This window comes from Camelus ferus, chromosome 13, assembly GCF_009834535.1.
Source record: "Camelus ferus isolate YT-003-E chromosome 13, BCGSAC_Cfer_1.0, whole genome shotgun sequence".
Taxonomy (NCBI): Eukaryota; Metazoa; Chordata; class Mammalia; order Artiodactyla; family Camelidae; genus Camelus; species Camelus ferus.
Genome location: NC_045708.1, coordinates 55,191,446 through 55,217,279, shown reverse-complemented (window position 1 = coordinate 55,217,279; position 25,834 = coordinate 55,191,446). Strand labels below are relative to the sequence as shown.

Below are 25,834 nucleotides of genomic sequence, written 5' to 3'. Positions count from 1 at the left end.
AATTCCCAATAAAACTTTTGCAGACTTAACTGTCTTGGTATCTCCTTTCTAGAAAACCCTGTGACATCATATATTATGCTTGGCTCCATAAATATGAATAAGAAAGATTTAAATCTAAGCAATTTCAGAATTATTTTAAAAAGCAGCAAATGGATGCTAGATTAATACATAATCTGAGTTATAAAACTATGGGGTTACCAAGGTCAACACAGAGAGAGAACTAGCAAAATGAGAGAACTAGCAAAATGAGAGAACTGAACAATTTACCTTATAGCATAACACATCTGGAAAAAGTAAAGGTGTACAAACTATGAAGTGCTCGTAGTACTGCTCAACATAAACTTTGTGCAGTGAGGTGAATAAAGGAAAATCAAGTGACTTAAACCCGAGATGGATAGAATTTAGGAAACATATTAAGGAGATCTTTATAAATTATGCCAGATGATAACTTTATTGGCATTTTTTTAACATCTTGCAAATTGTCATTTCTGTTGGTCTTATCCTAAAAGCTGTAGTATCAATAATAAACAATACATTGATTCTCTCCTAGGGTCACAAGACAAATATAAATACAAATATAAGTAAAAATCCCTTTATTCTTAATGTTATTCAGTGAAGTATTCATTTTTCTGTTATTGAAAAATACGTTATTATAATCATAGTTCCATCTCAACTGTTCACACAGAATACTCACGTTATCTGCATGCTATCCTGACCTTCCAGAACCAGAGGACAATTGGCACTATAAACACAGATTTCCTTTTGTTAAAATACACCGTTTGGAAGTAATCTTTTGCTCTGTGTGTAAAGATGCTGTGTCCACATTTCTGTGGACTACAAAGAGTATTCCTGCCTGAATGATTTCATGGAGAGGCTAGAAATCTACCAGTACCCTTCAGCTAATTCTCTCTGGTATTCAAAGTTTCTCAGTGTTTGCTGACTCAGAAGTGAAGGCTAATTTTATGACAAGCAGAAAACTAGCTCAAATTTATGTCCTTCAGGTTTTCTCATCTGCCTCATTTTCCAGACAGTAGGCTTTATGCCACTCTTTCTTAAGACAGGTTTTCTTGGCATGATCATGGTTTGCAGTCTGCACTTTTGAGACCATATCTCTATTGCACATTTCCAGGTAGCTCTCCTTTTGGTTCTCCTTCTTGCCTAGAAATAAGCTAAATTTGCTTCCCCTTTCCTGTTAAGGTCCTGCTCTATTACTATCATTTCCATTTCTTTATGCTCCAAGTTACTAATTTTCCCTTATAAATCTCATCCCATGGTTCATTTGTTCTTTCCTTTTATTATGTCACAATTTGATAATTCATTTAAATAATGTGTAAATCTTAAATGATTTTGAAGTAGTACTTACATCCTTTGGAAGTATCTAAACATATTTTTTATTAAGGAACATGCAAATTTAACTTACATCATACTCAATATTAATTAAAGAAAGCCTTTTTTATGTATTGACCACTTGTATTCCTTACTTTGTGACTTGCCTTTGTTTATTTTCTTTTTCATTGTTTGTTCATATCCTTTCCTTTGTTCATTGTTCTTTTGGCATGGGCTTGCTATAAAGAGTTTTATTCCGTTTAATTTGGAATTTATTCCATTTAATTTCAGTTAAATTTGCATTTTTCATGTTTTTTTCCAGTTTATCATTTGTGTATTACTTTTATCTATAGTGTCTTCTGCTGTTCAGAAATTTTTAATTCTAATGTGGTCAAACCAGTGAGTATTTAGGGTTTCTGTTCTTTATGTAATGCTAAAAAAAAAAAAGTTCTTCCCAACTATAAAATTATAGAAAGATGAGTCCTTTTATTCTAACATTTCCTGTTTTATATTATTACTTTTAAGTGTATTTCCATTAGGAGATTATTTTAGTTTTGGGTTGTAGAAAAATAGAACTTTATATTTTTGAATGAAATATGGCCATTTGCAGCAATGTGATGAACCTAGAGAATCATATGCTTAGTGAAATAAGTCAGACAGGAAAGGCAAATACTGTATAATAGCACTTATATATGGAATCGAAAAAATAATACAAATGAACGTGTATGTAAAACAGAAACAGACTCACAGATATAGAAAACAAATTTGTAGTTACCAGAGGGGAGAGGGGAAAGAGAAATTAACTGCTAACAACTACTATATATAAATAGATAGGTAACAAAGATACACTGTATGGCACAAGGGATTATACTCAATATCTTTGATAACCTATAATGGAGTATAATCTGCAAAAATACTGACTCACTATGCTGGACGCCTGAAACTAACACACTACTGTAAAGCAACTATACTTCCAATAGAAAAAAATAATTAACTTTAGAGGAAGAGAATGTATGTTTTTATCTGTAGTAATTAAATCATTCCAATACTATTTGTTAATTATTATTCTACCAAGTATTTAAAATAATATTTTTATCACATATAGTATTCTCATTTCTACTTATCCAAAAACAGCATCATTCTAATGTTTTAGCCATTTAATGTTGATTTTTTGATAAGACAAGCCAATTTTCATTATTATTGGCTATTTTTGTGTTTTATTTCCTCAAATGAAGTTTAAAATTATTTTATATAATACAAGATACGTAATTTTTAATGGCCTTATATTTAGAAACTGATTATGGGAAAATAAACATGTTACAATATTGAGTCATTTGATTAAGTACTTCTGTATATATCTCCATTTATTCTGTTATTCTTATCGCTTTCAATAAAGTTGTTTAGTATTCATGTAGGTTTTGTACATTTAAGATTACAAGATGTTGTTTTATGTTTTATTGAGAATTGAAATTTTTAAAATTATAATTGCAGACTAGTGTTTTTATAAGAGTGTGTTGATTTTTTCTACTCACTATCTTACGATTTTAAATAATTTTTAATTCAGTTGATTCCATTAGATTGTCAAGGTATTCATTAGAAAATGATCATTTTTCTCTTCCTTTTAAACAATCATACTTTTTGCTGTTTATCTTGCTTTCTTGAGTAGGTCACAAATTCAAGAATAATATTGGTAGTAAATGGGTATTCTTGTGTTTTTTCTGACTTTGATGCTAATGCCGCTATTATTTCACCCTGAAATACATAATAATTTCTGATAGGTACTCGTCATCATGTTAGAAAGTATCTTATTACTGAGATACTGGATTAAATATAAAGCAAAAATACTTGTTTAATATTATCACATGCCTTTTCAGACTCTATTGAGAGTCTTAATTTTGTTCTCTAGTATACTAATGAATTAAATCAATGTATCTTCTTATTTTGAACCATATTTGCATTCTTAAAACACACCTTAGTCACTGTGTATTTTGGTTTGGATGGGAAACATTTGGCTGGAATTGCTAATACTTATTTTAAGATTTCACTCTCTGTAATAATGAGTGAAGTTGTATTGTTTTCTTTTGGTGCCTACTTTTTGAAGTATTGATATCAGGACCGTGGTCTATCTTAAGACATTTTTCTCTTTTTCCTATGCTTTGAACCAATTTCAGGAGTACAGGAATTATTTATCCTTTGAATGTTTACTAATAAGCCTTGCCCATGCAATTATCAAATTCCTATGACTTTTTTTGTTTGTTTGTTTGTTTTTTGTTTTGTTTCATTTTACATTTTTCATTGTGGTATAAAAAATAACATTCTATTTACCATTTAAATATTTTAAGTTTATAGTTCAGTAGTGTTAAGTATATTCACATTATCATACAAAGATCTCTGGAACTTTTTCATCTTGCAAATTGAGACTCAGTATTCACTGAACAACTCTCTCTTACCCTCTCCCTCCAGCCCTGGGCAGCCACCATTCTACTTTCTGTCTCTATGAATTTGAGTACTCTAAGTCCTTCATATAAGTGGAATCATACAGTTATTTATCCTTTTGTGACTGGCTTATTTCACTTAACACAAAGTCCTTAAGCTTCGTTCATGTTGTAGCATGTGTCAGAATTTCTTTCCTTTTTAAGGCTGAATAATATTCTGTAGTATGTATAGACCACATTTTGTGTATCTATTTATCTGTTAATAGACACTTGGCTTGTTTTCACCTCAGTCATTGTGAATAATGGTTCTATGAACATGAATGTACAGAAATCTTGTCATGACCCTGCTTTCAGTTCTTTTGGGAATATACCCATGAGTGAGATTGCTGGGTCATGTGGTAGGACAATTTTTAATGTTTTAAGGAATCGCCATTCTGTTTTCCATAGCAGTTTCTCCATTCTGTAATTCTACCAAGTTATCTATTTTCAAAAGCTTCAACTTTTTAAAAATTGAAGTATATTTGATTTACAATATTGTGTTAGTTTCACATATACAGCAAAATGATTTGGTTATATATGTATATATTCCTTTTTTCGATTCTTTTCCATTATAGGTTATTACAAGATATTAAATATAGCTCCCTGTGCTATACAGTAAATCCTTGTTGTTTATTTTATATATGATAGTGTGCATATGTTAATCTCATAATTCTGATTTATCCCTTCCCACATTCCCCTTTGGTAACAATAAGTTTGTTTTCAATGTCTTTGAGTCTATTTCTGTTTTGTAAATAGCTCATCTGTACTATTTTTCAGATTCCACATATAAGTGAGATCATATAATATTTGTTTTTCTCTGTTTGACTTCACTTAGAATGATTATCTCTAGGTCCATCCATGTTGCTGCAAATGCCATTGTTACATTCTTTTTATGGCTGAACATTGTGTTATATACTTTTATATATATTTGTATCTATATTTATAATACCACATCTTCTTTATCCATTCATCTATTTATGGACATTTAGATTGCTTCCATATCTTGATATGGAATATCAAATAAGTCTGCAGTAATCAGAGGGGGTGCATATGTCTTTTTGAATTAGTGTTTTTGTTCTTGTTTTTGATAAATACCCAGTAGAGGAATTGCTGGATTATATGGGAGTTCTATTTTTGATTCTTTTTGAAGAACTTCCATACTTTTTCCATAGTGTCTGCATCAATTCACATTCCCACCAACAGTGCATGAGGGCTCCCTTTTCTCCTCATCCTCACCAGCACTCAGTATTTGTTGTCTTTTTGGTAACAGCCATTCTGACAGCTGTAAGATGACATTTCATTCTGATTTTGATCTGCATTTCTCTGATGATTAGTGATGTTGAGCATCTTTTTATGTCTGTTAGCCATCTGTATGTCTTTTTTGGAAAAAAAGTCTATTCCGATCCTCTGCCCATTTTTAAACAGGCTTTTTTTTTTGATGTTGAGTTGTGTGAATTTTTTTGTATACTGGATACTAATCCCTTATAGGACATATCATTTGCAAATATCTTCTCCTTCATTAGGTATACTTTTCATTTTGTTAATAGTTTCATCACCCCAAGAAGAAATCCCATACCTTTTAACTGTACTCACTACACTCCTTAGCAATCATTAATCTGTTTTCAATCTCTATGAATGTGCCTATTCTAGGCATTTAATATTAATGAAAAATATGTGGTCTTTTGTGTCTGGCTTCTTTCACTTCACATAATGCTTTCAAGATTCATCCATGCTGTAGCAATGTATTAGTCTTTCATTCATTTTTATAGCTTAATAATATTTCTTTGTATAAATATACCACATTTTAAAATCCATTCATTAGTTGGTTGTTTCCAATTTATGGCTTGATATTATTAATTCTGCTGTGAACATCCATGTACGTATTTTTCAGTTTTCTTGTGTGTATATCTAGTAGTATAAACAGGGTTATTTGGTATTTTATGTTTAATTTTTTGAGGCACTGCCAAACTGTTTTCTTTGACAGCTGCACCATTTTGCATTCACATCATCAGTGTATGAGAGTTCTAATTTCTCCAAATCCTCATTAACACTTATATTGTCTGTCTTTTAAATTATAGCCAACGTAGTGAGTATGAAGTAGTATGAAGTGGTACTTCATTGTAGTTTTAATTGGCATTTCCCTAATGACTACTGATGCTGAGAACCTTTTCGTATATTTATTGGCCATTTGGATATCTTCTTTGGAGAACCATCTATTCAGATCCTTTGATCATTTTATAATAGGTTGTTCTTTTACTATTGAATTGTAAAAATGCTTTATATATTTTTGATAAAAGTTTATCACCCATATGATTTGAAAATATTTTCCCACTATGTAGGTTGCTTTTTCACTTTCTTAATGGTATTCTTTGAAGAATAAAATTTTTAATTTTGATAAAATCCAATTTGTCTGGGTTTTTTGTCACTTACACTTTTCTTGTGACATCTAGGAAACCATTTTCTAGACCAACATCTCAAAGATTTATTTCTATGTTTGTTTCTAAGAGTTTTATAAATTTAGCTCCTAAATGTCAGCATATGATTCATTTTGAGCTAATTTTTATATAGTATGAGACAGAGTTTCAAATTAATTCTTTTATATTAGATAGTTGTTTGTACCATTTTTTTTTTTAAGAAAAAAACTCCTCTTCCTATAGAATTATCTTGGTACCCTTGTCGGAACTCTGTTGACCATACGTAATGATTTATTTATGGACCCTAAGTTCTGTTCCATTGATCTGTATGTCTATCCCCACACTCATTTTGGCTTTCCATGATTTTTGAAATTTAAATAATATGAAATAAACTGAAAAAAAAAGCTCAGTATCTTAAGAATCTCTAATAGTAAAGTTTACCTATTATGTTATGCTTAAGATTTAAACCTATTATACTTATATTTGTGTTTTATATCATTATACTCCTATTCAAAAATTAATCAACATGCAAACCAACTCCTCCCATATGTATAAATGATATATTATTTACCTTCAAATTTTTGAAAAAATTTGCAATTTTAAGATTCATGGATAGGTAGAAAATTTGATATGGAGAGAAAGTTTCCAACAGTTGACAAGTGGAAAAAAATATTCAAAATCCTTAGAGACAATTAATGATTTTCCCTTTCATAGAACAGTGATTTATCCCACTACGGTCACATAGTATATTACAAATGTAATGGTCTTCATAATCACAAATTAACTTTGCCTGCATATTGTAAAGGCAATAGATGTATACTAGCATGATTTTGTACATGTAAATAGGTATCAATATAGACTTTTTTTTATGTAAGTGTTAAACCTTGGTTTTAAATTTCAAGTTCTGTATTCTAACCTCAGTGTGTTCTTCACCTCAGCATACTATGCAGAACTCAAGAAGAGGGGAATTTTTTATTTTTTAGGATTTTATTGTTTAGATGAGGTAATAGAATAATGGCCAATACATCTATATAATTAAGCACCAAATGCGTGGTGGATCATATAAAAAAAAATGAATGTCAAAACATTAAAAATCAAGGGTAAGATTAGAAAAAAATTACATGAACAAAGTTATGGAGGTGAAAATTAGCTTGACAAATGTGTGAATGGGTAGGAAGTTATGAGAGGAATTGTGAAAACTGAAGTTGGATAGAGATGTTAATGGACATTTTAATTTTCACTTGAGTGCTTAAAATGATTAGTTGACAATAAAATGTCTATACATTTTAATACCATATTGCAGTTATATACTTATGAAATAATTTAGAATTAACAAGTTACTTTTGTTATTCAACTTTTATGTAGGATAGTGGGATTAAATTAAAAATTAGGATGATTTATTTAATTGTTTTATTTATAATGTAAAGGAGAGAGTAAAGAGTGAAATCTTATAACCATCAGGCTAAAGTTTTCTAAGTACTGAAGTGTCGTAACACATGACAAGAGAATGTAGGAAGTTTTCCAGAGGCTAGATGAAGGCTGTAATAGAGGCTGTGGATTTTAGTAGTTTATGGGCATTTTATAATTTTGTTTCAGTTTACCTTTTCACTGTTTTTTGCTCATTATTCTATTATACACAATACACTGTAACTGGTTCAGTTTCTTTACCTTTATCTTCCATCTCCTTGTTAATTCTTACCTGTTTGCCTCTTATTTTCCTTATGTGAGTTAAGCAATTATCTACTTTTTCACATCTGACTAATTCTTTCTCCTAGTTTCTTCAAGATGCTTTCCAATGAGCTCAACCTTCTGATAACATTTGCATTTTTAAAATATCACTCAAATTGGAACTTTAGCATATATTTTATCTTGATATTCATGGGAAATGGTAGATTAATTAAAGCAAAATTGTTAGGCTAGGAAAGAATTTGGACTTGGTCACTGGTACATTTCAGGAGACAGAATTAGTTAGAGGTGGGAAACATTGCAAAGGCAGGACAGAGTGATAAAGTCTTAAGTGACAAAGTTCTAATTACCATCATTATTTGTCAGGCTAAGAGCAAAGATAAATTAACAGGGAATTTTAAGTATTAGTCTGGAGAGACTTAGTGTCTCCTATCTTATGTCCTAGAATTGGGAGGAGAATGGACTCTGTATTTTGGAGATTTAGTAGCTCCGAAGGAGGGAAAGGATGATTACAGAAATAGAGCATTATATATTGCCAACGGCCTTTCCTTCAGAAGAGAACCATTGCTGCATATGAGAGATTCCAGTATTAGAATTCAGCTTGGTAGAATTAGCTGTATTTGATCTTGGCTGCTATGAATCATTCAGCCAGTTATTGACAGCAGTCTCTTCTTTTTCATAGAGAGGGCTAATACATAAAAGCATTGCTATGTTTTCTCCCCCCAATTCACCTCCATTCCAGCACATTGCCTCCTTTCTACAATTATGCCATCAAATAGTCTCCATCTCAAAGTAGGCACTAAAATGCCCCTGTTCATTCACCTTAAGTTCTTGGTGCCAAAGCCAAAACCTCCTTCCTAGAATCTCATTTTTGCTTCTTTTTGTTTAAGGATGAGATTATTCCCAGAATTATACTTCTTTACCTGTTTCCTTCTTCACTTCAGCTTGTAGCGTTAAATAAAAGGCTAAAGTCCCTGATGTAATCCGGAACAAAGACTTCTTCTCTTCTAATATTAGGGGAAATTAGTTTCTCTCACGTAATTGGAATATTATTACTAATATTTTTTTCTTGTATATGTTTCTGTTTAAATGTATGTTTACCATACTTCCTTTGAAGGTGACTATTTTATGTGAATGTCTATATTCTGGGAGCATAAGCTACATTATGGTAGGTTGTAATTTATTTATTTTTGCCACCCTTTCCTAGCACAGTGATACACACATAGGAGGCACTCAACAAATATTTACTGATTTAAAATACTATTTGATGCATTTAAAAGAAATATATTCCAGACTCTACTTATATTTTTGAGTTATAATTTATTTATAACTCATGGAGTCATTTTAGTATATTTTCTGAAAATATTAATCCATTGTGCTAGCATGAAAAGACTAGTTAATAGAATTCTGCTTATCATCGAGATCTTTGTATGTGGGCAGAAAGAATTAAGGTTATCGTTGAAAGAAGACAGATTATAATAAGGTGCAAGTCAAAAATATAATATGGAGTACAAAAAGATCTTACAAAGTTATGAGCTATATGAATAAAACAGATTTTCTTGCCAGACCTGTTACTAAAACTTAGAACACCTTTCAAAAATAGAGAAGGAAAAGGGGTTACCATACTGTGGTAATTATAATGAAACTCATTATTCTGGAAATGCTATATGCCAATGATATAAGCAGACTAAATTATATAGATAAATTAATGAATAGTGGATCCTTAATGGGTTATAAAGAAAATGAAAATTTTTTTTTGCTGCATAGCCTGAATTTTTCACAGTATGTTTCTTTTTGCTTCTGTTAGAGGTAGGATACTTGGTTTAGGGCAATTGATCTGACTTCCTATGCCAAGTCATTTCTTCCCCAATTCTTAGGAATGCTGATATAGTCTTGAAAATACGTTCAAAGACACCATTAGAATATAATACAAGATGTACACTTTTTGAAATTGGTGCATGGCCTTAATGTAAGAAATAGTGTTTATTTCTTAACTACTAAATATTTATAGGAAATGCATACACTCTCATTTCATAAGAACCATCTTAGTGGAGAGTAGAGGTAGAAGAAAATAGATAAAAATTATGCCTTTCCTTTTTAGTTTTAACTTCTGAGTTCATTGAAATGTGAAAAACGTATCATTTATATTTTTAGGTCTCTTTCTGTCATATAGAGAGCCATGATTATTAGAATTCATGAGCACCTGAAAGCAAATCTGGAGCTCACTTTCCTCAAGGCAAAAATATAATGTTTGCTGACTATCATTAACTAATGGTACACCTCAAGAGTTTAACTGTATTTTTTCCATCTGTAAACTTTGTTACTGTATTTTTCTTCAGGGTAAAAAAAAATTATGGGTCAATTTTCACTGAAGTGGGCTGGATTTATGTATTCACCTCTCATCAGTGTCAAAAGGAATTGTGCACATCATTCTCTGGACAACAGGATGAAAACCTGTCTCTGATTGGACACTAGGGATATCAGCTGTACACACAAGATAAGTCTACAGTTGAAAAGAGAAATACACTTAATAATTCATCCAAGCCAGCATAATTTAACAATTTGAGACTTGCATAAAAATGTTCATGAAATTATTTACTTCCTCATGCAAGAAAGCTAATATTACCATTTTAAAATCCAGTGAAACGTACCAGCATAAAAAATTTGCCTTGCAAAGACTGCTAATGCAAACCTTTTCAAGCTGTCCATCTTTTTATAATAAAAAAGCTAACAAACAAAAGTAATAAAAGACCATTCTTTACCACTTACTTAGAATGAATTTTTATTTGTTCCACGTAAGAGAAAGTGGCTATTTCAATGTATTTTAGTATCGGGTCTAAGCCTTGAATGACAAAAGATTTGTGTATTATGACTCATCTAGAAATTGACAGGACTGAATTGTCTTAAAACAAATTTAGGCGCCATGACTTGGTAAATATTAATTATTGAATCACACTGCTGCTCTCTGGTCTACTTAAGATATTTTTAGAGATATTCCATATAAGTATGGGGTTTTGCTGACGATATTCACCTAGAAAGCCTGGAGAGACTCATAGTAAATTGCAGACATTTCTTTACATTTGTCTTTGTTTGCTAAAATATAAAGATTCTGACAATACCTACTTTAATAGCTTAAGAACCTGAAATAAGCCTGTTTGTATCTTTGAAAGTTTTGGTAACTACAGCATTGAGTTATTTTATCCAGCCATAGAAATGTTGAACTTCATGTAAATAATAAGGATTTGGACCATGGCGGAAATATTTCCAGTAAGAGCAGTAGGGCTGTGGTTGTTACAGAAGCTGTGCTGATTACATTAAGTCGGACAGACTGAGACCTGTACTGAAGCTGTAGAACTTGCAGGTTGGCAACCCATGGTCAGTGAAAGCACTTTACTGAATCTGTCTGTCTGTCTGTCTGTCTCTCTCTCCTCTCTCTCTCCCCTGAGTATGTATACATATACTGTTACATCCATTATATACTCCACCTATTATATAATCCACTTTTTCTCAAAGGAGTCCCTGCAGTTTCTGGGATATTTGTAACATCTGGAGGAAAGGAGCATAATTAAACTGAATTTGAAACAGTCATTTTAGTCCTTAGTATTGTAATAAAAGCTTGTATGAAGCAACATTTATAAATATTCTGAACTCTAAAATTGCAAAAGGCTAAATCCTCAGTTTTAGAAAATATTATCCAAGTAATTGTTATTGAGTCAATTTTAGTAGTTTGTCAATATGTTTTTGTAAAGCATATTTAAATTGGTTATAATATGCTTTACTTTAGAAACATAATTATATATATGAATAATATGTTAATTTATGGAGGTGTTTTCTTTATGGTAAATATAAACCCCTGCTCAGATTCTAAAGCAATTTAAAACATATAAACTGTTTAAGAGAGGAAAATACCATATGAGATCGCTCATATGTGGAATCTAAAAAAAAAAAAAAGAACATAAATACAAAACAGAAACAGACTCATAGACATAGAATACAAACTTATGGTTGCCAAGGGGGCGGGGGGTGGGAAGGGACAGACTGGGATTTCAAAATTTGTAGATACTGACAAGCATATGTAGAATAAATAAACAAGATTATACTGTATAGCACAGGGAAATATATACAAGATCTTGTGGTAGCTCACAGCGAAAAAAAAATGTGACAATGAATATATGTATGTTCATGTACAACTGAAAAATTGTGCTCTACACTGGAATTTGAAACAACATTTTAAAATGACTATAACTCAATAAAAAAAAGTTTAAAAAAAACCATATAAACTCTTTAAAGTGCTAGATTTGCTTAAGGTGTGTAGGGTAAAGAATAACCTAAACATCATAAAATGTTGGCAATCCCTATCTGTTGTTCTTTTCTCTTATTTTTATAAATATAGATATTGTTCAGATATGCATAGAATTATAGACTCTTGAGCTATATACTTTATTGCTAAAAAAGGTTTTTTTTTTTCCCTAGAAAGTTCTGTTTCATTACCCATCATTGAATCTTACACCACTATGTGAATGGTCTCATTTGGGGATTACTTAAGCAGTACTAACTTATATTACTAATACATACTATGTCTCTTTCATTTCAAAATGATTAGATTTATGGATTATTTATTTACTAAATGATTTACTAAATATTATTTTAATCAATTTAGTTAATACATGAAGTATAATATAATGCAAAATTTTATCAGGAATGTGTTTAGCATTCAGCCTGTGCTTTCTATTCTGTTTTTCTCATTTTCAGTGTCTTTATCTTCTCCTGCTTTCCACATCTATGCAGAGAATTAATCATCAAATTATGCAAAATTTTGAGAAGTATAGGATTTAAATATTCACAAAATAATAACTTTGTACTTATGCCTAGCATGGTGCATGGATATAATTGGCACTCAATACCTATTTGTTGAATAAACTAATCAAATGTCTCTATTTTTTTGTTATTTGTGAGTTGATACTGCAATAGAAATTGAAGAATCCAGTCAAAGTGGTACAGGGATATTGAGATAAGTAAACTATGGCCCCAGTCCTCTGAGAGAGTAATTTTTTCTGGGGATCAAAAATATACTTAACTATGATAAAAGATAGAGTGCAATAAGTACTTGAAAGTTATAAACAAAATGATATTTATTATGTAGAATTATAAAGTAAACCAGATAACAGAATTATTCTCAATTGTTACTATATAACATGTAGGCTATTAGACAATGTAAAATGTATTAGAAAAATAGGCTTATGACTAGAATTGCATTGTCATGTAAATAATAATCAAAAACATTTCTGGAGAGATTTGCAAAGAAACACAAACCTGTACTCACTGAAATTTCCTCATGCCCTTTACTTACTCTGCCTAGTATCAGTTATTATTCATGAATTACCTTTGTGTTCTTGCAACTTGAAATTCTAACTTGCTTTAAAATCATGGGAGTTTGTAGCATCTCTTTTTACTGGGTTTGACAACTGCTACTACCAAGCAGTTGCTATATTACCTGTGTCACATAGCAGACAGAGTGGGCCTCAATAATTTACTCATTGGTGTCTCTAATCTTGGTGAGGATAGACCTTAGACCTTAACCATTATTAGACTGAGGGAGCATGTCTTTCTATGATGCTTTTTTCCTATGTGTTCTTTAACTGGACAGTTGCAGCAAAACATAATATTCAGCCATCCTCATTTCCCTTGGCTGCTTTTTGTATAGAAGAGCAATGTCACATTTTTTTCTGTATCTTCTAGGTTTCTCCTGTATTTGTTTATCCAGTTCATTCTTTGTGAATTCTCTTCTCCGTAAATCAAGAATATTGTTGCCTCACTTATAGCCTTCTTTGTTAAGATAAAATGAGATTGGGATCAAATACAAGGTGGTAGCAATTTTTCAAATAGCAGTTAAACCTGCCAGTTGCTTAAAGGGGAACATCTTTAAAAGTAACTTTTTCTCATAAAACTTTATTTTAAATCCTATTCCTCCCTCTATGGTTTTTCCTGTTAACCAGCACTTATTCTTGAAAGTAGAAATCAAGTAGCCTTTGCCATACACGGACCACTATGCATCAGCCCCCCGATTTTGAAGGCTTTGCTTGCTGTGCTAAGTTTACGAGAGACTGTGTAGCCGAACACCAGAGCTAGCAATTTTCATTCAGACAAAAAAGATCAAAGTTTTTTAGTTTGAGTCTTAGTATATTCCTAAAGTTACCTCTTTGAGTATTATATGGAAAACCTAAGATCTGGATTAGCATTTTTAAGATGACGTCTTGGCTGGCAAGAGGAAAGGGAAAACAGCAGCAACAACAAACGAGACTACTTACAATGAACAGCATATAACATAGACAAAGCGTGTTCAGGTACAGAATGGTATAGATAATAGAGGGAGAAGTGTATAATACAGCCCTGAGTCTCGGTTAACAATCTGCTTTGGTTAAAGACATAATTTCCTTCAAAGTCCAAGAACTCTGACGTGCATAGTGTATAATGTGAAAACAAAACCACAATCTTCAGGACACTAACTAGGCTCAGCTGAGAAACTCAAACCACTAAGGGCTAAAAATGAATCTTAATATTCAGAGACAGAAAGTTTAGTATAAAATATTTACCCTTGGTCTAGAAAGAAGATAGAGGAAAGTGTTACCACTGTCATCGTGCCTCAATTTCTAAATGGTAAATTATCATTTCTCTGGAAGAAATAAATATCTGGTACAGTCATCCATCTGATATTTTACAACCAGGTATTTATTTTGTTTGTCAGTTACAGGGAGCTCCATAGCTCCTCAGTTACTCTATTCCAATTTTCAATAATGCTTTGAGAATTTTTCTCTTATTGTTATTAGATGAGAATTATTCATATAAAGATGTCTCTCCCTACTTCCATACCTGTTATAGATATTTGTTTTTTTCTTAGCTTCTCCACTCAATACCATCAAAGGAGAGCTCTTTCATTGCCGTTTTGGTTCTCTGGTTCATTGTGATATAGAATCAACAGAATATGTAGATAGATGTGCCTGAGGAAATATGTAATTATTCCTATCAGATGGTTATGTTTATGCTTTTTTAATGAGTAGCATATTGAGAAATGGTGACGTAAAGGAGACTTTAAAAAATTTAGACTAAGTTGATGTACTGCTGCCAAGTCCAAACTCGTTCTGGTTGCCGCACGACAGGCCAATAAATCGGGAGATGAGGTGTTGGGGCAAAGAATAGCGACTTTATTCAGAAAGCCGGCAGACAGAAAGGATGGCAGACTTAAGTCTTGGAGAACCATCCTGCTCTAGTCAGAATACAGGCTCCTTTTATACAAAAAATAAGGGAGGGGGCGTGGTTGGTTGTAATATACTTGCTACAGGCATCCTTTGTTCTTACAGCCATCCCCGTGGGCTAGGTCACGGTGTCCCTGTAAAGCCCAATAAAACAAAGGTTATTCTCTACTACAGTATGAGAGAAAGAGCTTAGAAGGGGAGGGGAGAGTTGTAAAGAGTTGCTCAGTGAAATGCTTTGGAGTAACCACTGAGTATGAAAGATATCAGGAATAAAAGAAGGGAATGTTGAAAAGCGTTACTTGGGGTAGAGTCCTTTAAAAAAATACAAGCTAGGATTTTATTTTAAAATTATATCTGTTTGTGTGACTCCAAAAAATGGAATTCATTCTATATTATATTATATTGTATGAGCCAAGTTTCCTTAAACTCCACTCATTCCTTCTAGCACTTCTCTTTGTTTCTATTCTTTCAACATGTAACAAATAATTATTGAGTATCTGCTGAGTGCCAGAGGCCATTCTTGACCTTGAGTAAAGAAGAGAAGCAAAGTCCTTGCCCTTGTGGACTAGATTATTAAAAAAAAAAAAAAAGAAAAAGAAAAGAAAAAAGAAAACAAGATGTAACCCTAGTAAACAAACAAAATTGTGATGAATATTATGAACTAAATAAATAAGATACTGAAATAGAGAATAGTAGGAAAAAGCCTGCTTCTCAGGGGATTGTCACTGAATGTTTTTTTTCCTGAGAAGACATTTTAAATTAAGACCTAAAGGATAATAAGCTAGCCATGCAAAGGATAGGAAGGAGAGTGTTCTAGTCAGAGAGAAAAGCTTACGCAAGCAACTGAGGCATGCAGTGGCTTGTTTTATTTGAGTTGGATTCAAGAGACTGAATGAAATCCAGTGTGACAGGAGTATAATGAACAAAGTCAAGGGTACTATGAGTTGAATTTGATTATGTAATCAAGGGCTATATTTTGCTGAATTTTTTTTGCTCATATTAAGGACTGAGCACCTTGGACAGCCATCAAGGGATTTTAAAGCTAAGGAGAAATGTGATCAGATTTACCCTTTGACAAATGTAAATATATCTTGTAAGAGCCAGGGGGAAGGCAGAGACCAATAGGAAGCTATTTGTGTTTGGAAGGGATGATTATAGCTTAGACTAGAGAAGTAAAGTGAAAATGGAGAGAAATGAACAGATTTAAAATACACTTAGGAGGTAGAATTTCCAAGATTTGCTGATGACTTGGATAAAAGGATAAAATAGAGATAGAACTTTAAGTTTTTATGGTTTGAACAAGAGAATGGTGTCATTTTACAAGATGAGGATGACAGTTGGGTGATGTGAGAAGCCTGGATCTCTTTGTTACCTCTTTTCTACGCTGGATTTATATGTGGCTTATTTATATAAGGCTTACTTTAAAAATAATTCAGTAGGTAGGCTCCTTTCTTTTCATGTTCCAGATTACTTCTAATTATCTGAAAATATGTTCCCCTGTCCTGACATAGTGCTTCAGCTATGGTTCTGATAAAAAATGAACGTGATAAGCCTGTAATTTCCCTCATTCTAGATGGAATGCTTAATACAACATAAAGTCATCACAAAATGGGCTTTTAATTAATTTACTCTTAACTAAATGTTTTTATCACTTGTGGTTTTAAATCACATTATTACAGAGATTAAATGTATTTTTCCCAACAGCAATATTTATTCCTATTAAAATTCATCTTTAATCATGGATTCTTCTTTTATAAAAGCCAAGGAGGGACAATTATTTTAAATGATGACATGTGGATAGTATACTAAAAGGGGTATGTAGGAGAACTAAAGAAAATATATTTCTGAAAGGAACTACCTAGCTATCTATTTGATTTGGGGGCTTTTAAATTTCATGATTCTGCAAATTAACTTTATTTGTAATAGACTTTGGATACTCAGATCCGACAGATACATACTCTTTAAAAAAATTCCCCTATTCTTTCAGAGGGGGTAAGGAATAAGTACAAGTAGAAACAGAATCGTTGAACATATCCTTAAATTCCACTTTCATTATTTTCTCATGAGGAGAATATAAGTGTGAGATCTAGAAGAAAGAAAGGGTCCATTTCTATGCCTGAAATAGAATTTGAGGTGATTTTTAGCATATGATGAATTATATTGTTAAGAAGGAGTGGCAAAGAGAAGTTATCAAAATAGAGCAAAATTCGTAGAATAAGAAAATAGAAGAATGATGATATAGCTTGAAGAAAATTGAAAGACAAATTTGAGGTTGAAAAGCATTTGAAATTGATTGTTACAGGTTTGATTGCAAAACAGTGGTCTACATTTTTTGTCATACTTTGTGTAATGGAAATAATTGAGCCCAAATTAAAATAGAAACAACATTACTTAAAATACTGTCATGTTTTGATAATGTGTTGATATTGTATATTATTATATTGTAATTATTCTTGATAACCTTAAGAAAACTTTGTAAATATAGAGAGAATAGATGAACTCAAAAGTAGCTGCTTATTGATCTTTCTAGCAAAAAGTAGTATTTTTGTCATATTAAGACTGAAAACAGTGTTGTATAAAAGGTGTTAGTGAAGGATTTTTTTAGTGAAGTGTAAAAACTGAGATTCCAGGACCAGATAATACCTAGTATCTGTCAGGAGCATTAAAAAAATCCTTGCACAATGAGTCATTGCATAGAGACTGTTGCTTTAAAAAAAATTAGAGGACATCACATACAAAATTTAAAAGATAAGTAGAAACTCAAGGATGTGTAATTACTTATATCTATATCGTGTGGCGCAGGAATTTGGGCATAAAATTGTAAATAGAGGGAACCGGGACATATATATCCAAGTATCTCTATTAAATTGTAGAGTAAAGGAAGTTTGGATAAGTGGACAGTCAAGCCAGGGGAAATATGAGAAAATTCTCTATTTACAAACTCTGTAAGTTATCATATGTTACAGAATTTATGTGAATTTTCTCTCCTTGGATGAAGGTAATGCTACTCATCCGAACTAGAAATAAGTATTGATAGATTTGGAGGAAAGATGACTTCAGTTCTCTTGAGTATGTTGTGTCTGTGAGATTTTCGATTAATATCTATGAAGAGCTTAAAATAATGGCAGATGATAAACACTTTACAAGTATTCCATAAACAAATATACAAAACCAAACTTCTCAGAAAAAAGATCTATTTGAAGATATATATTTATGAATCTTCAGAGTTTAGATCAGTGGTTCTCATCAAAGAAACCAGAATATCCCAGGAAAGTTTTTCAAAATACAAATGTATATACATACCTTCCTGAGATTCTGACTGGTTCCCCTGTGGCAGTCTGTTGGTTGCCTCTAAATATCTGTCCTTTCTTCTTTCTTGGGAACAGACCTGCCATTTTACTCCAGGAAGTAAAGTACTTAGCAAGAAAGGCTGCATTTCTTACCCTCTCTTTGTAGCTGTGGGAGGCCAGTGAGATACAAAACAGAAGTTATTGGAAGGACCTGGGTTCCCGATGACCTGGTGGATCCTCCATACCGGTTCTGGACAGACTGTGACGAGAAAGACAGATAACACAGTGTCAATTATTAAAACATCCCCATCCAGTTTACAGACGTTGTTTAGTCTACATCTGACAGTGCCCCCACTCTCCGCAAAGCTCCTTCTCAACGTTCTACTTATTATTCCTCCCACACATGTCTGATCCTTGGTACTTTTAAGGCTTGTGATAATTCTGGTCCCATTTTTTCTTCTTATTTTACTATTTTTTAGTGTTCTGTGAAATAATTTTGTCTTTTCTTTCTTACTCTGAACCTTCCTTCAGGCTTTCTGGGCAACACTATCTTGCTTCTCTTTGTTTATTATTTATTTTTCCTCCCCTCTGGTTCCTCTTGTCATAGTGCCCTCCTGACAGATCCCCTTTCCTTCAGTCTCCCTGAGAACATTGTCCAAAATATATACAGTTTATCAAAATCATACATAATGGAACTCTTTTTATCTTTTCTTAACTCTGCCTATCTCAAAGGCAGAGTTTTTGTTGTTTTTTAAATCAAAATCAATCATCATAATTTATTATAATGCATGTGAGAGTTCTTTGAGAGTTCGAGAGCTCTAAAAAACATATGTGAGATATTATCATTGTCATTGGTTTTTATTTTCACAGAATATATATTCTCCTGTTGATTTACAAATTTCTAGTGAACAGAGAAAACATGTTTCTTCTATTTCATATGAATTAAAAACAAAAAGACCAAGACATCTCATTCAAAAAGGTTAGTTATATGAATTTTTAATTACATTTAATAAACATATCTTGATAAAGAATAGTTAAATTCATTAGACATTGGGCATGTTAATTTTGAATTATAAATATAAGACTCCATGGAATGTATGTTGAGATTTCTAGATAAAATATCTATATCTTATTCAATATTTTATAAATATATAAATTCAGAAAGTTGTTTCATGGATATCAAGGAACTGATTCTGGGTAGAAGCTGGGAATTAGGAGAAAAAGGTATTAACAAGAACCATATTGAATTGATAGTTTTGTTACTATATGATTATATCAGCATGGTACTTCCTTCAGGAAATCTGTTGAGTATCAAATTAGTTAATATAAATAATTTCCATTAAAATGATATTTAATGTCCTTCAGGCTTTTGATATAATTACTTTTGTAACATAAAAATACATTTTATCTTACTGTTAATAAAATTCTGGTCATCAAATATTTACTTATTTTTTTGTTTTGGCATAATTTCTTCTGATAAAATTGTGTTATAATCAGATGACATTATTTTCTTTACCTCTGTCTTTCACAGAATAATCATAAAACTAGATTTGTAAAATAATTTGAAGGTCTTATAAATTTTCTCAAAGTTTCTCTTAAACCTCTTAAAAACAGTTGTGGTAAGAACACTTAACATGAGAACTACCCTCAACAGTGTTTTAAGTGCATAAGACAATATTCTTAACTATAGGCAGAATGTTGTACAGCAGATGTCTAGAACTTTTCCACCTTGTATAACTAGAACTTTGTAATCTTTAAACAGTAACTCCCCATTTTCCCTCCCTCAACCTTTTAATTCTTACATATTCAAATCTTTATATCTTTTTAAAAACTCATGGTGATGTCTTCATCCTTGTTGATTTTTTTCTTCTTTGTATGTGAATTGGTCAAACTCTACCAGATCCTCTTTTGTCTGTGGCTTTGTTGATTATTTCATCACTTCTCTATTAGGTTCATGTACTATTTCTCCCAGCTTCATTTTGTATCCTTGGATTTTTTATTGTACTTCTCAGTCCACATTGTTTATCCCCCAGGGATCCCCTGCAATTTTTATGTACCATAGTGTCCACTTTTATTTCTTTGGGTTTTGGCCTGAGATCTAAACTATATATTCACTTCTCTTCTGAGCGTTGCATCAGGTAAGACACAAATCCATCCTTCAGACAGCCCTCAGTGGCTAGAACATTCCAAGCAAATTCTACTCTGTTCCTTCCATCCTAAGGGAAAGAAACTAAAAATGGACCACTTCCTCCTAACTGTGCTATACCATACTGGGGAGAGGGTGGTGAACTGCAAGTAAAAATGCTATAAAATATCTTACTGTTTTGAATGTGGGTCTTTCTTGATTGTGTGTTTACTTAGTTGCTGTAAATCTTTGACTCATTTCCAGAGCTCCTGTGAAGTTTTTTAGTCATTCTGTAGTTATTTATTTGATTTTTCTGTGGGAGAATGAGGGCATGGGACTTCCTAGCCTGCCATCTTGCTGACCCATTTTCTCCGTTTCCTCTTTCTAGAACTCCTATTATTCAGGTGGACCTCCTGGACTGATCCTTTAGCTTCTCTACTTTTTATCACTTATTTCTCATCTCTGTATGTGTTTGCTTTTCTGAGATAGTAACACATTTTTTCTTCTATTTCTATTTTGTTTAATTATGTAATCAAATTTCTAAAATATATACACACTGCTGTTCTTGGCTCATAGATACAATATCTTCTATACATATCTGAGGATATTAGTAGCATATAGATTTATTTGATGGCTTTTTGTGGGTGATTATTCTGCAGGCTGTGTTCTCCTATTCCCCCAAGTTACTTTATTCTTAGAGCTTTGAAAAATTCTTCTAATTCTTCTTTGTTCACTAATGTTAAGAATAAGGTTCTGAAATGCCACTTGGATACTCTGTTCATGTGGGTGGATTTTATTGACTTGTGAGTTCTAATGTAGGATAGTTACGTAGGAAATAAAGACTATTTATTTAAGGACCTGTAGGTTTGTGAGGGTTCTTCAGAAGATGACCCTTCCAATATTTTGCCTGTGATATCTGACTGACTGCCACTCTTCTCAGCAAAACTTGGTATGAGGACTTCATTTCCTAGTCAGGTACCCCTAAAACCTTAGATATCCTCGATATCCATGAATCCAGAATCTCTCTGCTTTAACATTTCTGGAGGGTGAAGCTTTAGACTCCTGTGAGGTCAGGGGGGTGGAAGAGTCACTTGGTGATATGTAGTTGCCGAAGGATCTATTGGACCAATTATGCCTTTCAAACAATTCTTTAAACCATGTTCCCAGTATTCTGCCTTTTAGTGTTCTGTATTGTGAATCAACTTTCCTCTTTGATTCCCTGCATTAAATATCAGCTTCGTAATGTCTGTTGTCACCTGCCTTTCATTCATCTGCTTTCCAGCTTCCCTTTTTTTGTGTGTGTGTCACTGCTATTTTCTGTCTTTCTTTCTCATTGTCTTTACAAGTTTTTTTTTTCTTTTTGATCACCATACTACAGTGCAAGAAGGAAGCTAAAAAATACGTATGTTTAAAGAACTTAATTTATTTTTAAAAATCTGAAATCTATATTGATATTTCAAATTGAGCTGACTTGTATCTACATTTTATATTAAATATATGAAAGGAAAGAAAGGTTGGAAGGTGAAAAGGAGGGAATAGGGAATTTTGGAACACATATCCTCTTCCAGACAAGGGATACCTTAACTCTTGGAAAACATCACTTAAAAATCGTGCTGAATCTTGATTGACTTCTCTCTCAAGTGAATGCTTTGTGCAGCCACAATCAATGGATCATGAAAATTAAAGTATGTTATCCATCTCAGTGCTAGATAATGTCACATTGTAACATTTAATTTATTATTTCTGTTTTACAGATAAGAAAAGTGAGTTTAAAGAGCTAAGACAATTTATCCAAGGTCACATATCCAAAAATACCAGAGCTATACTATTCCCAGTCTCTGTTTTTTGATTTAAAGTCTAATGCCCTTTCTATATCACCATGGTGCCTCCTGAGGACTATAAATGTATCACTATGTAATTATTAAATCATATGCTTGGGAACATGGTTGTATTAGATTAAGCTATCTGAAGCTGTGAAATCTAATAAAATCTGTCATTCTCTCTGTCATTCCAAATATTGTGGAGCAACCCATTTTATATAAGTTTCTATTAATTATTTCTCATTTTTAAAAATATTTCTGATGTTTAAAAAAAGCCATGGGAGTTGATGAGTATCTTATCTAAAATCATTACAATTAGAAGAACTAGAGTAAAAATAACATTTCCTACCATATTTCTTTTATCTAAATCACAATTACTTTATAGTTGCTTTAACAAATTGGATAATTTTAAAGCAGCCAGAAATTGTGCTGATGTTGCTTGAGCAGATTATTATTTTTGGCATGAGTTTTTATCAATTCAGTATTAAAAATTATTTTTATTTTCTTTAACCAAGTATTATTTTCTGTTACTTTCCAATTATTGCATTTTTCTATTTAGGATTATTTTAATCCATTTTACCAATTTTTACATAATAGCGTATTCAAATATATATTCAAAGTCATGTAGGATGACAAATATCTTTTCTTCTTAGCAGTGTCTCTCCTTCCTTCAATATAAAGATTTCCTTTCAGAATAATCAGTATAATTTATTTCTTTGCCCAGCCTCAAATATGGGCTCAATAAATCTTAGTTTGGAAGATTGGGAAGTTTGGCAGTCTCCTCCTTCTGCTTACTTAGTTAATATTAAATAATACCATTGTGTTTGAGATGCAAACCTTTCTGGGCTACTTATTCACCCCCTAAATTAAAAGATGAGCAATGCTGGGAGTACTGAGTGGGAAGAGTGCTGTTGCTGTCCCATAGGAAGCAGCATCTTTTAACTTTCATGATTTTTATGAGAAGAATCCTTTTCAATCCTGGTTTCTATCTATTCTTTGGTATTTGTAAAAACCTAGTTATGACAAATGCATAAGTCCATTGGATCAAACTTTTCATTGTTATTCAAATAGTCTTTCTTTGCTGTTTCTTCTCCTGTCTACTTAACCAAGAATTGAAAGAGATATATTGAAATCTTCCACTATAATTGTGAATTTGTTTGTTTCTCCTTAATTCTGTTAAATTTTGTTTTCAACACTGTGAGGTTGTTTTATTAAGAACCCAATTATAATTGTTAAATATTCTTGGTAAATTGAACCTTTCATTATTATGCATTTACCTTCTTGTTCACTAATAATGCTTTTTCCTCATACTCACTTCTGTCTGGTGTTAGTATAGCTGCACCAGCTGTATTTTGGTTAAAATCTCCCTAATATATTTCTTCATCCTTTCCCTTTTGAGTCTTTACTTTATATATGTATCCTGAAAATAAGAAATTGCTGGGCCAGCTTCTGTAGTCTATTTATTTTTATTATATTTATTGAGACAGTTGTGCCTATTTCTATTTTCTACTTTTTTCCAGTTTGCTCTACTCTCTATGTTTCTGTTTTCTTTTTAGTTTTTTCATAATTGTTATATAGATGGCCCCTTCCTTTTGACTTTTTATTTTAAAATAATTTCAAATTACAGAAAAGGTACAAAAATTACAAATTATTCCTAAATATTCTTCACCATTCCCCAAATGTTATCATCTTATATAAACATATAACAGTGAGCAAAACCAGGAATTTAATTAACATTGATAGAAAACTGTTAATTTATCTATGAACCATATTCATGTTTTGCCAGTTGCCTGACTAATATGCTTTTATTCGTCCAGATCCATTCCTATTATTGTCTAGGTTTTAATTGTGTCATTTTATACACACATACACAGACACACACACGCACACATATGTGTATATATATATATACTTTTCTGTTTATTTGATTTTAGTTAAAAAAATCTTTAAGAAACAGCAACTCTTACCAAGTTATTTGATTGATCTTACTTTCCATATCATTTGTAGCATCTCCTAGATATATTTTTCATTTTATGTCTTCATTTTTCTTCAAATATGTTTATTATGTGAGGCTATAGTAAAAAAAAAACTTCTTTCACTTTATATCATAGATACTAATTTTTTACTCTCACATTTGAACAATAAATTGGCTAAATTTTAAAGTCATTGTTCAAGATTATTATTTTCCTCAATACTGGCATACCTTATTTTATTTTATTACACTTTGTTTTATTGCCCTTTGCAGATATACTTTTTTTACAAATTGAAGGTTTGTGACAACCCTGCATCAAACAAGTCCATTTACACTGTTTTTCCAGCCACATTTGCTCATTTTGTGTCTGTTTCGCATTGTGGTAATTCTCGCAGTATTTCAGTTTTTTTCAATATTATTATTATATTCATTATGGTGATATGTGATCAATGATATTTGATGTACTATTGTAATTGTTTTGGGGCACCACAAATCATGCCCATGCCGTATAAGATGATTAACTTAATAAGTGTTTCACCAACCAGCCATTCCCCCATCTCTCTCCCTCTCTTTGGGCCTTTCTTATTCTCTGAGACACAAAATATTGAAATTAGGTCAATTAAAAACCCTACAGTGGCCTCTAAGTGTTCAAATGAAAGGAAGCATCACACATCTCTCACTTTAAGTCAAAAACTGGAGGTGATTAACCTTATTGAGGAAGGCATGTCAAAAGCTTGGCATCTTGCACCAAATAGTTAGCCAAGTTGCAGATGCAAAGAACTAGTTTTTGAAGGAAATTAAAAGTGCTACTGCAGTGAACATATGAATAATAAGAAACCAAAGCAGCCTAATTGTTGATACTGAGAAAGTTTTAGTGATCTGGATATAAGATCAAGCCAGTCATGATGTTCCCTTAAGCCAAAGCTTAATCCAGAACAAGACCCTAACTCTCTTCAATTCTGTGAAGGATGAGAGAGGTGAGGAAGCTGCAGAAGAAGAGTTTGAAACTAGCACAGTTTGGTTCATGAGGTTGAAGGAAAGAAGCCATCTCCATAACATAAAGGTGTAAAGTGAAGCAACAAGTGCTAATGTGGAAGCTGAAGCAAATTATCCAGAAGACCTAGCCAAGATCATTAATGAAAGCAGCTACACTAAACAACAGATTTTTAATGTAGACAAAATAGCCTTCTATTGGAAGAAGATGCTATCTAAGACTTTCACAGTTAGAGAGGAAAAGTCAATGTCTGGTTTTAAACTTGCAAAGGACAGGCTGACTTTCTTGTTAGGGGCTAATGCAACTGGGGACTTTAAGTTGAAGCTAGTGCTCATTTACCATACTGAAAACCCTAGGGTCCTTAGAATTCCACTAAATCTACTCTGCCTATACTCTAGTAATGGAACAATAAAGCTTAGATGACAGCACATCTGTTTACAGAATGGTTTACTGAATATTAAAACTACTGTTGAGACCTAC

The 25,834-nt window shown here is 32.1% G+C and overlaps 1 protein-coding gene across 1 annotated transcript in view; it reads left to right on the top strand.

Annotated features, from left to right (window-relative positions):
* Positions 1-25,834, top strand: part of LRRIQ3 (leucine rich repeats and IQ motif containing 3) — a 131,453-nt gene that overhangs the window by 66,429 nt on the left and 39,190 nt on the right. The window contains exon 6 of the mRNA XM_006178318.3: positions 19,314-19,422. Within this exon, the coding sequence (XP_006178380.2) occupies positions 19,314-19,422 (109 nt within the window). The remainder of the gene's footprint in view (positions 1-19,313; positions 19,423-25,834) is intronic.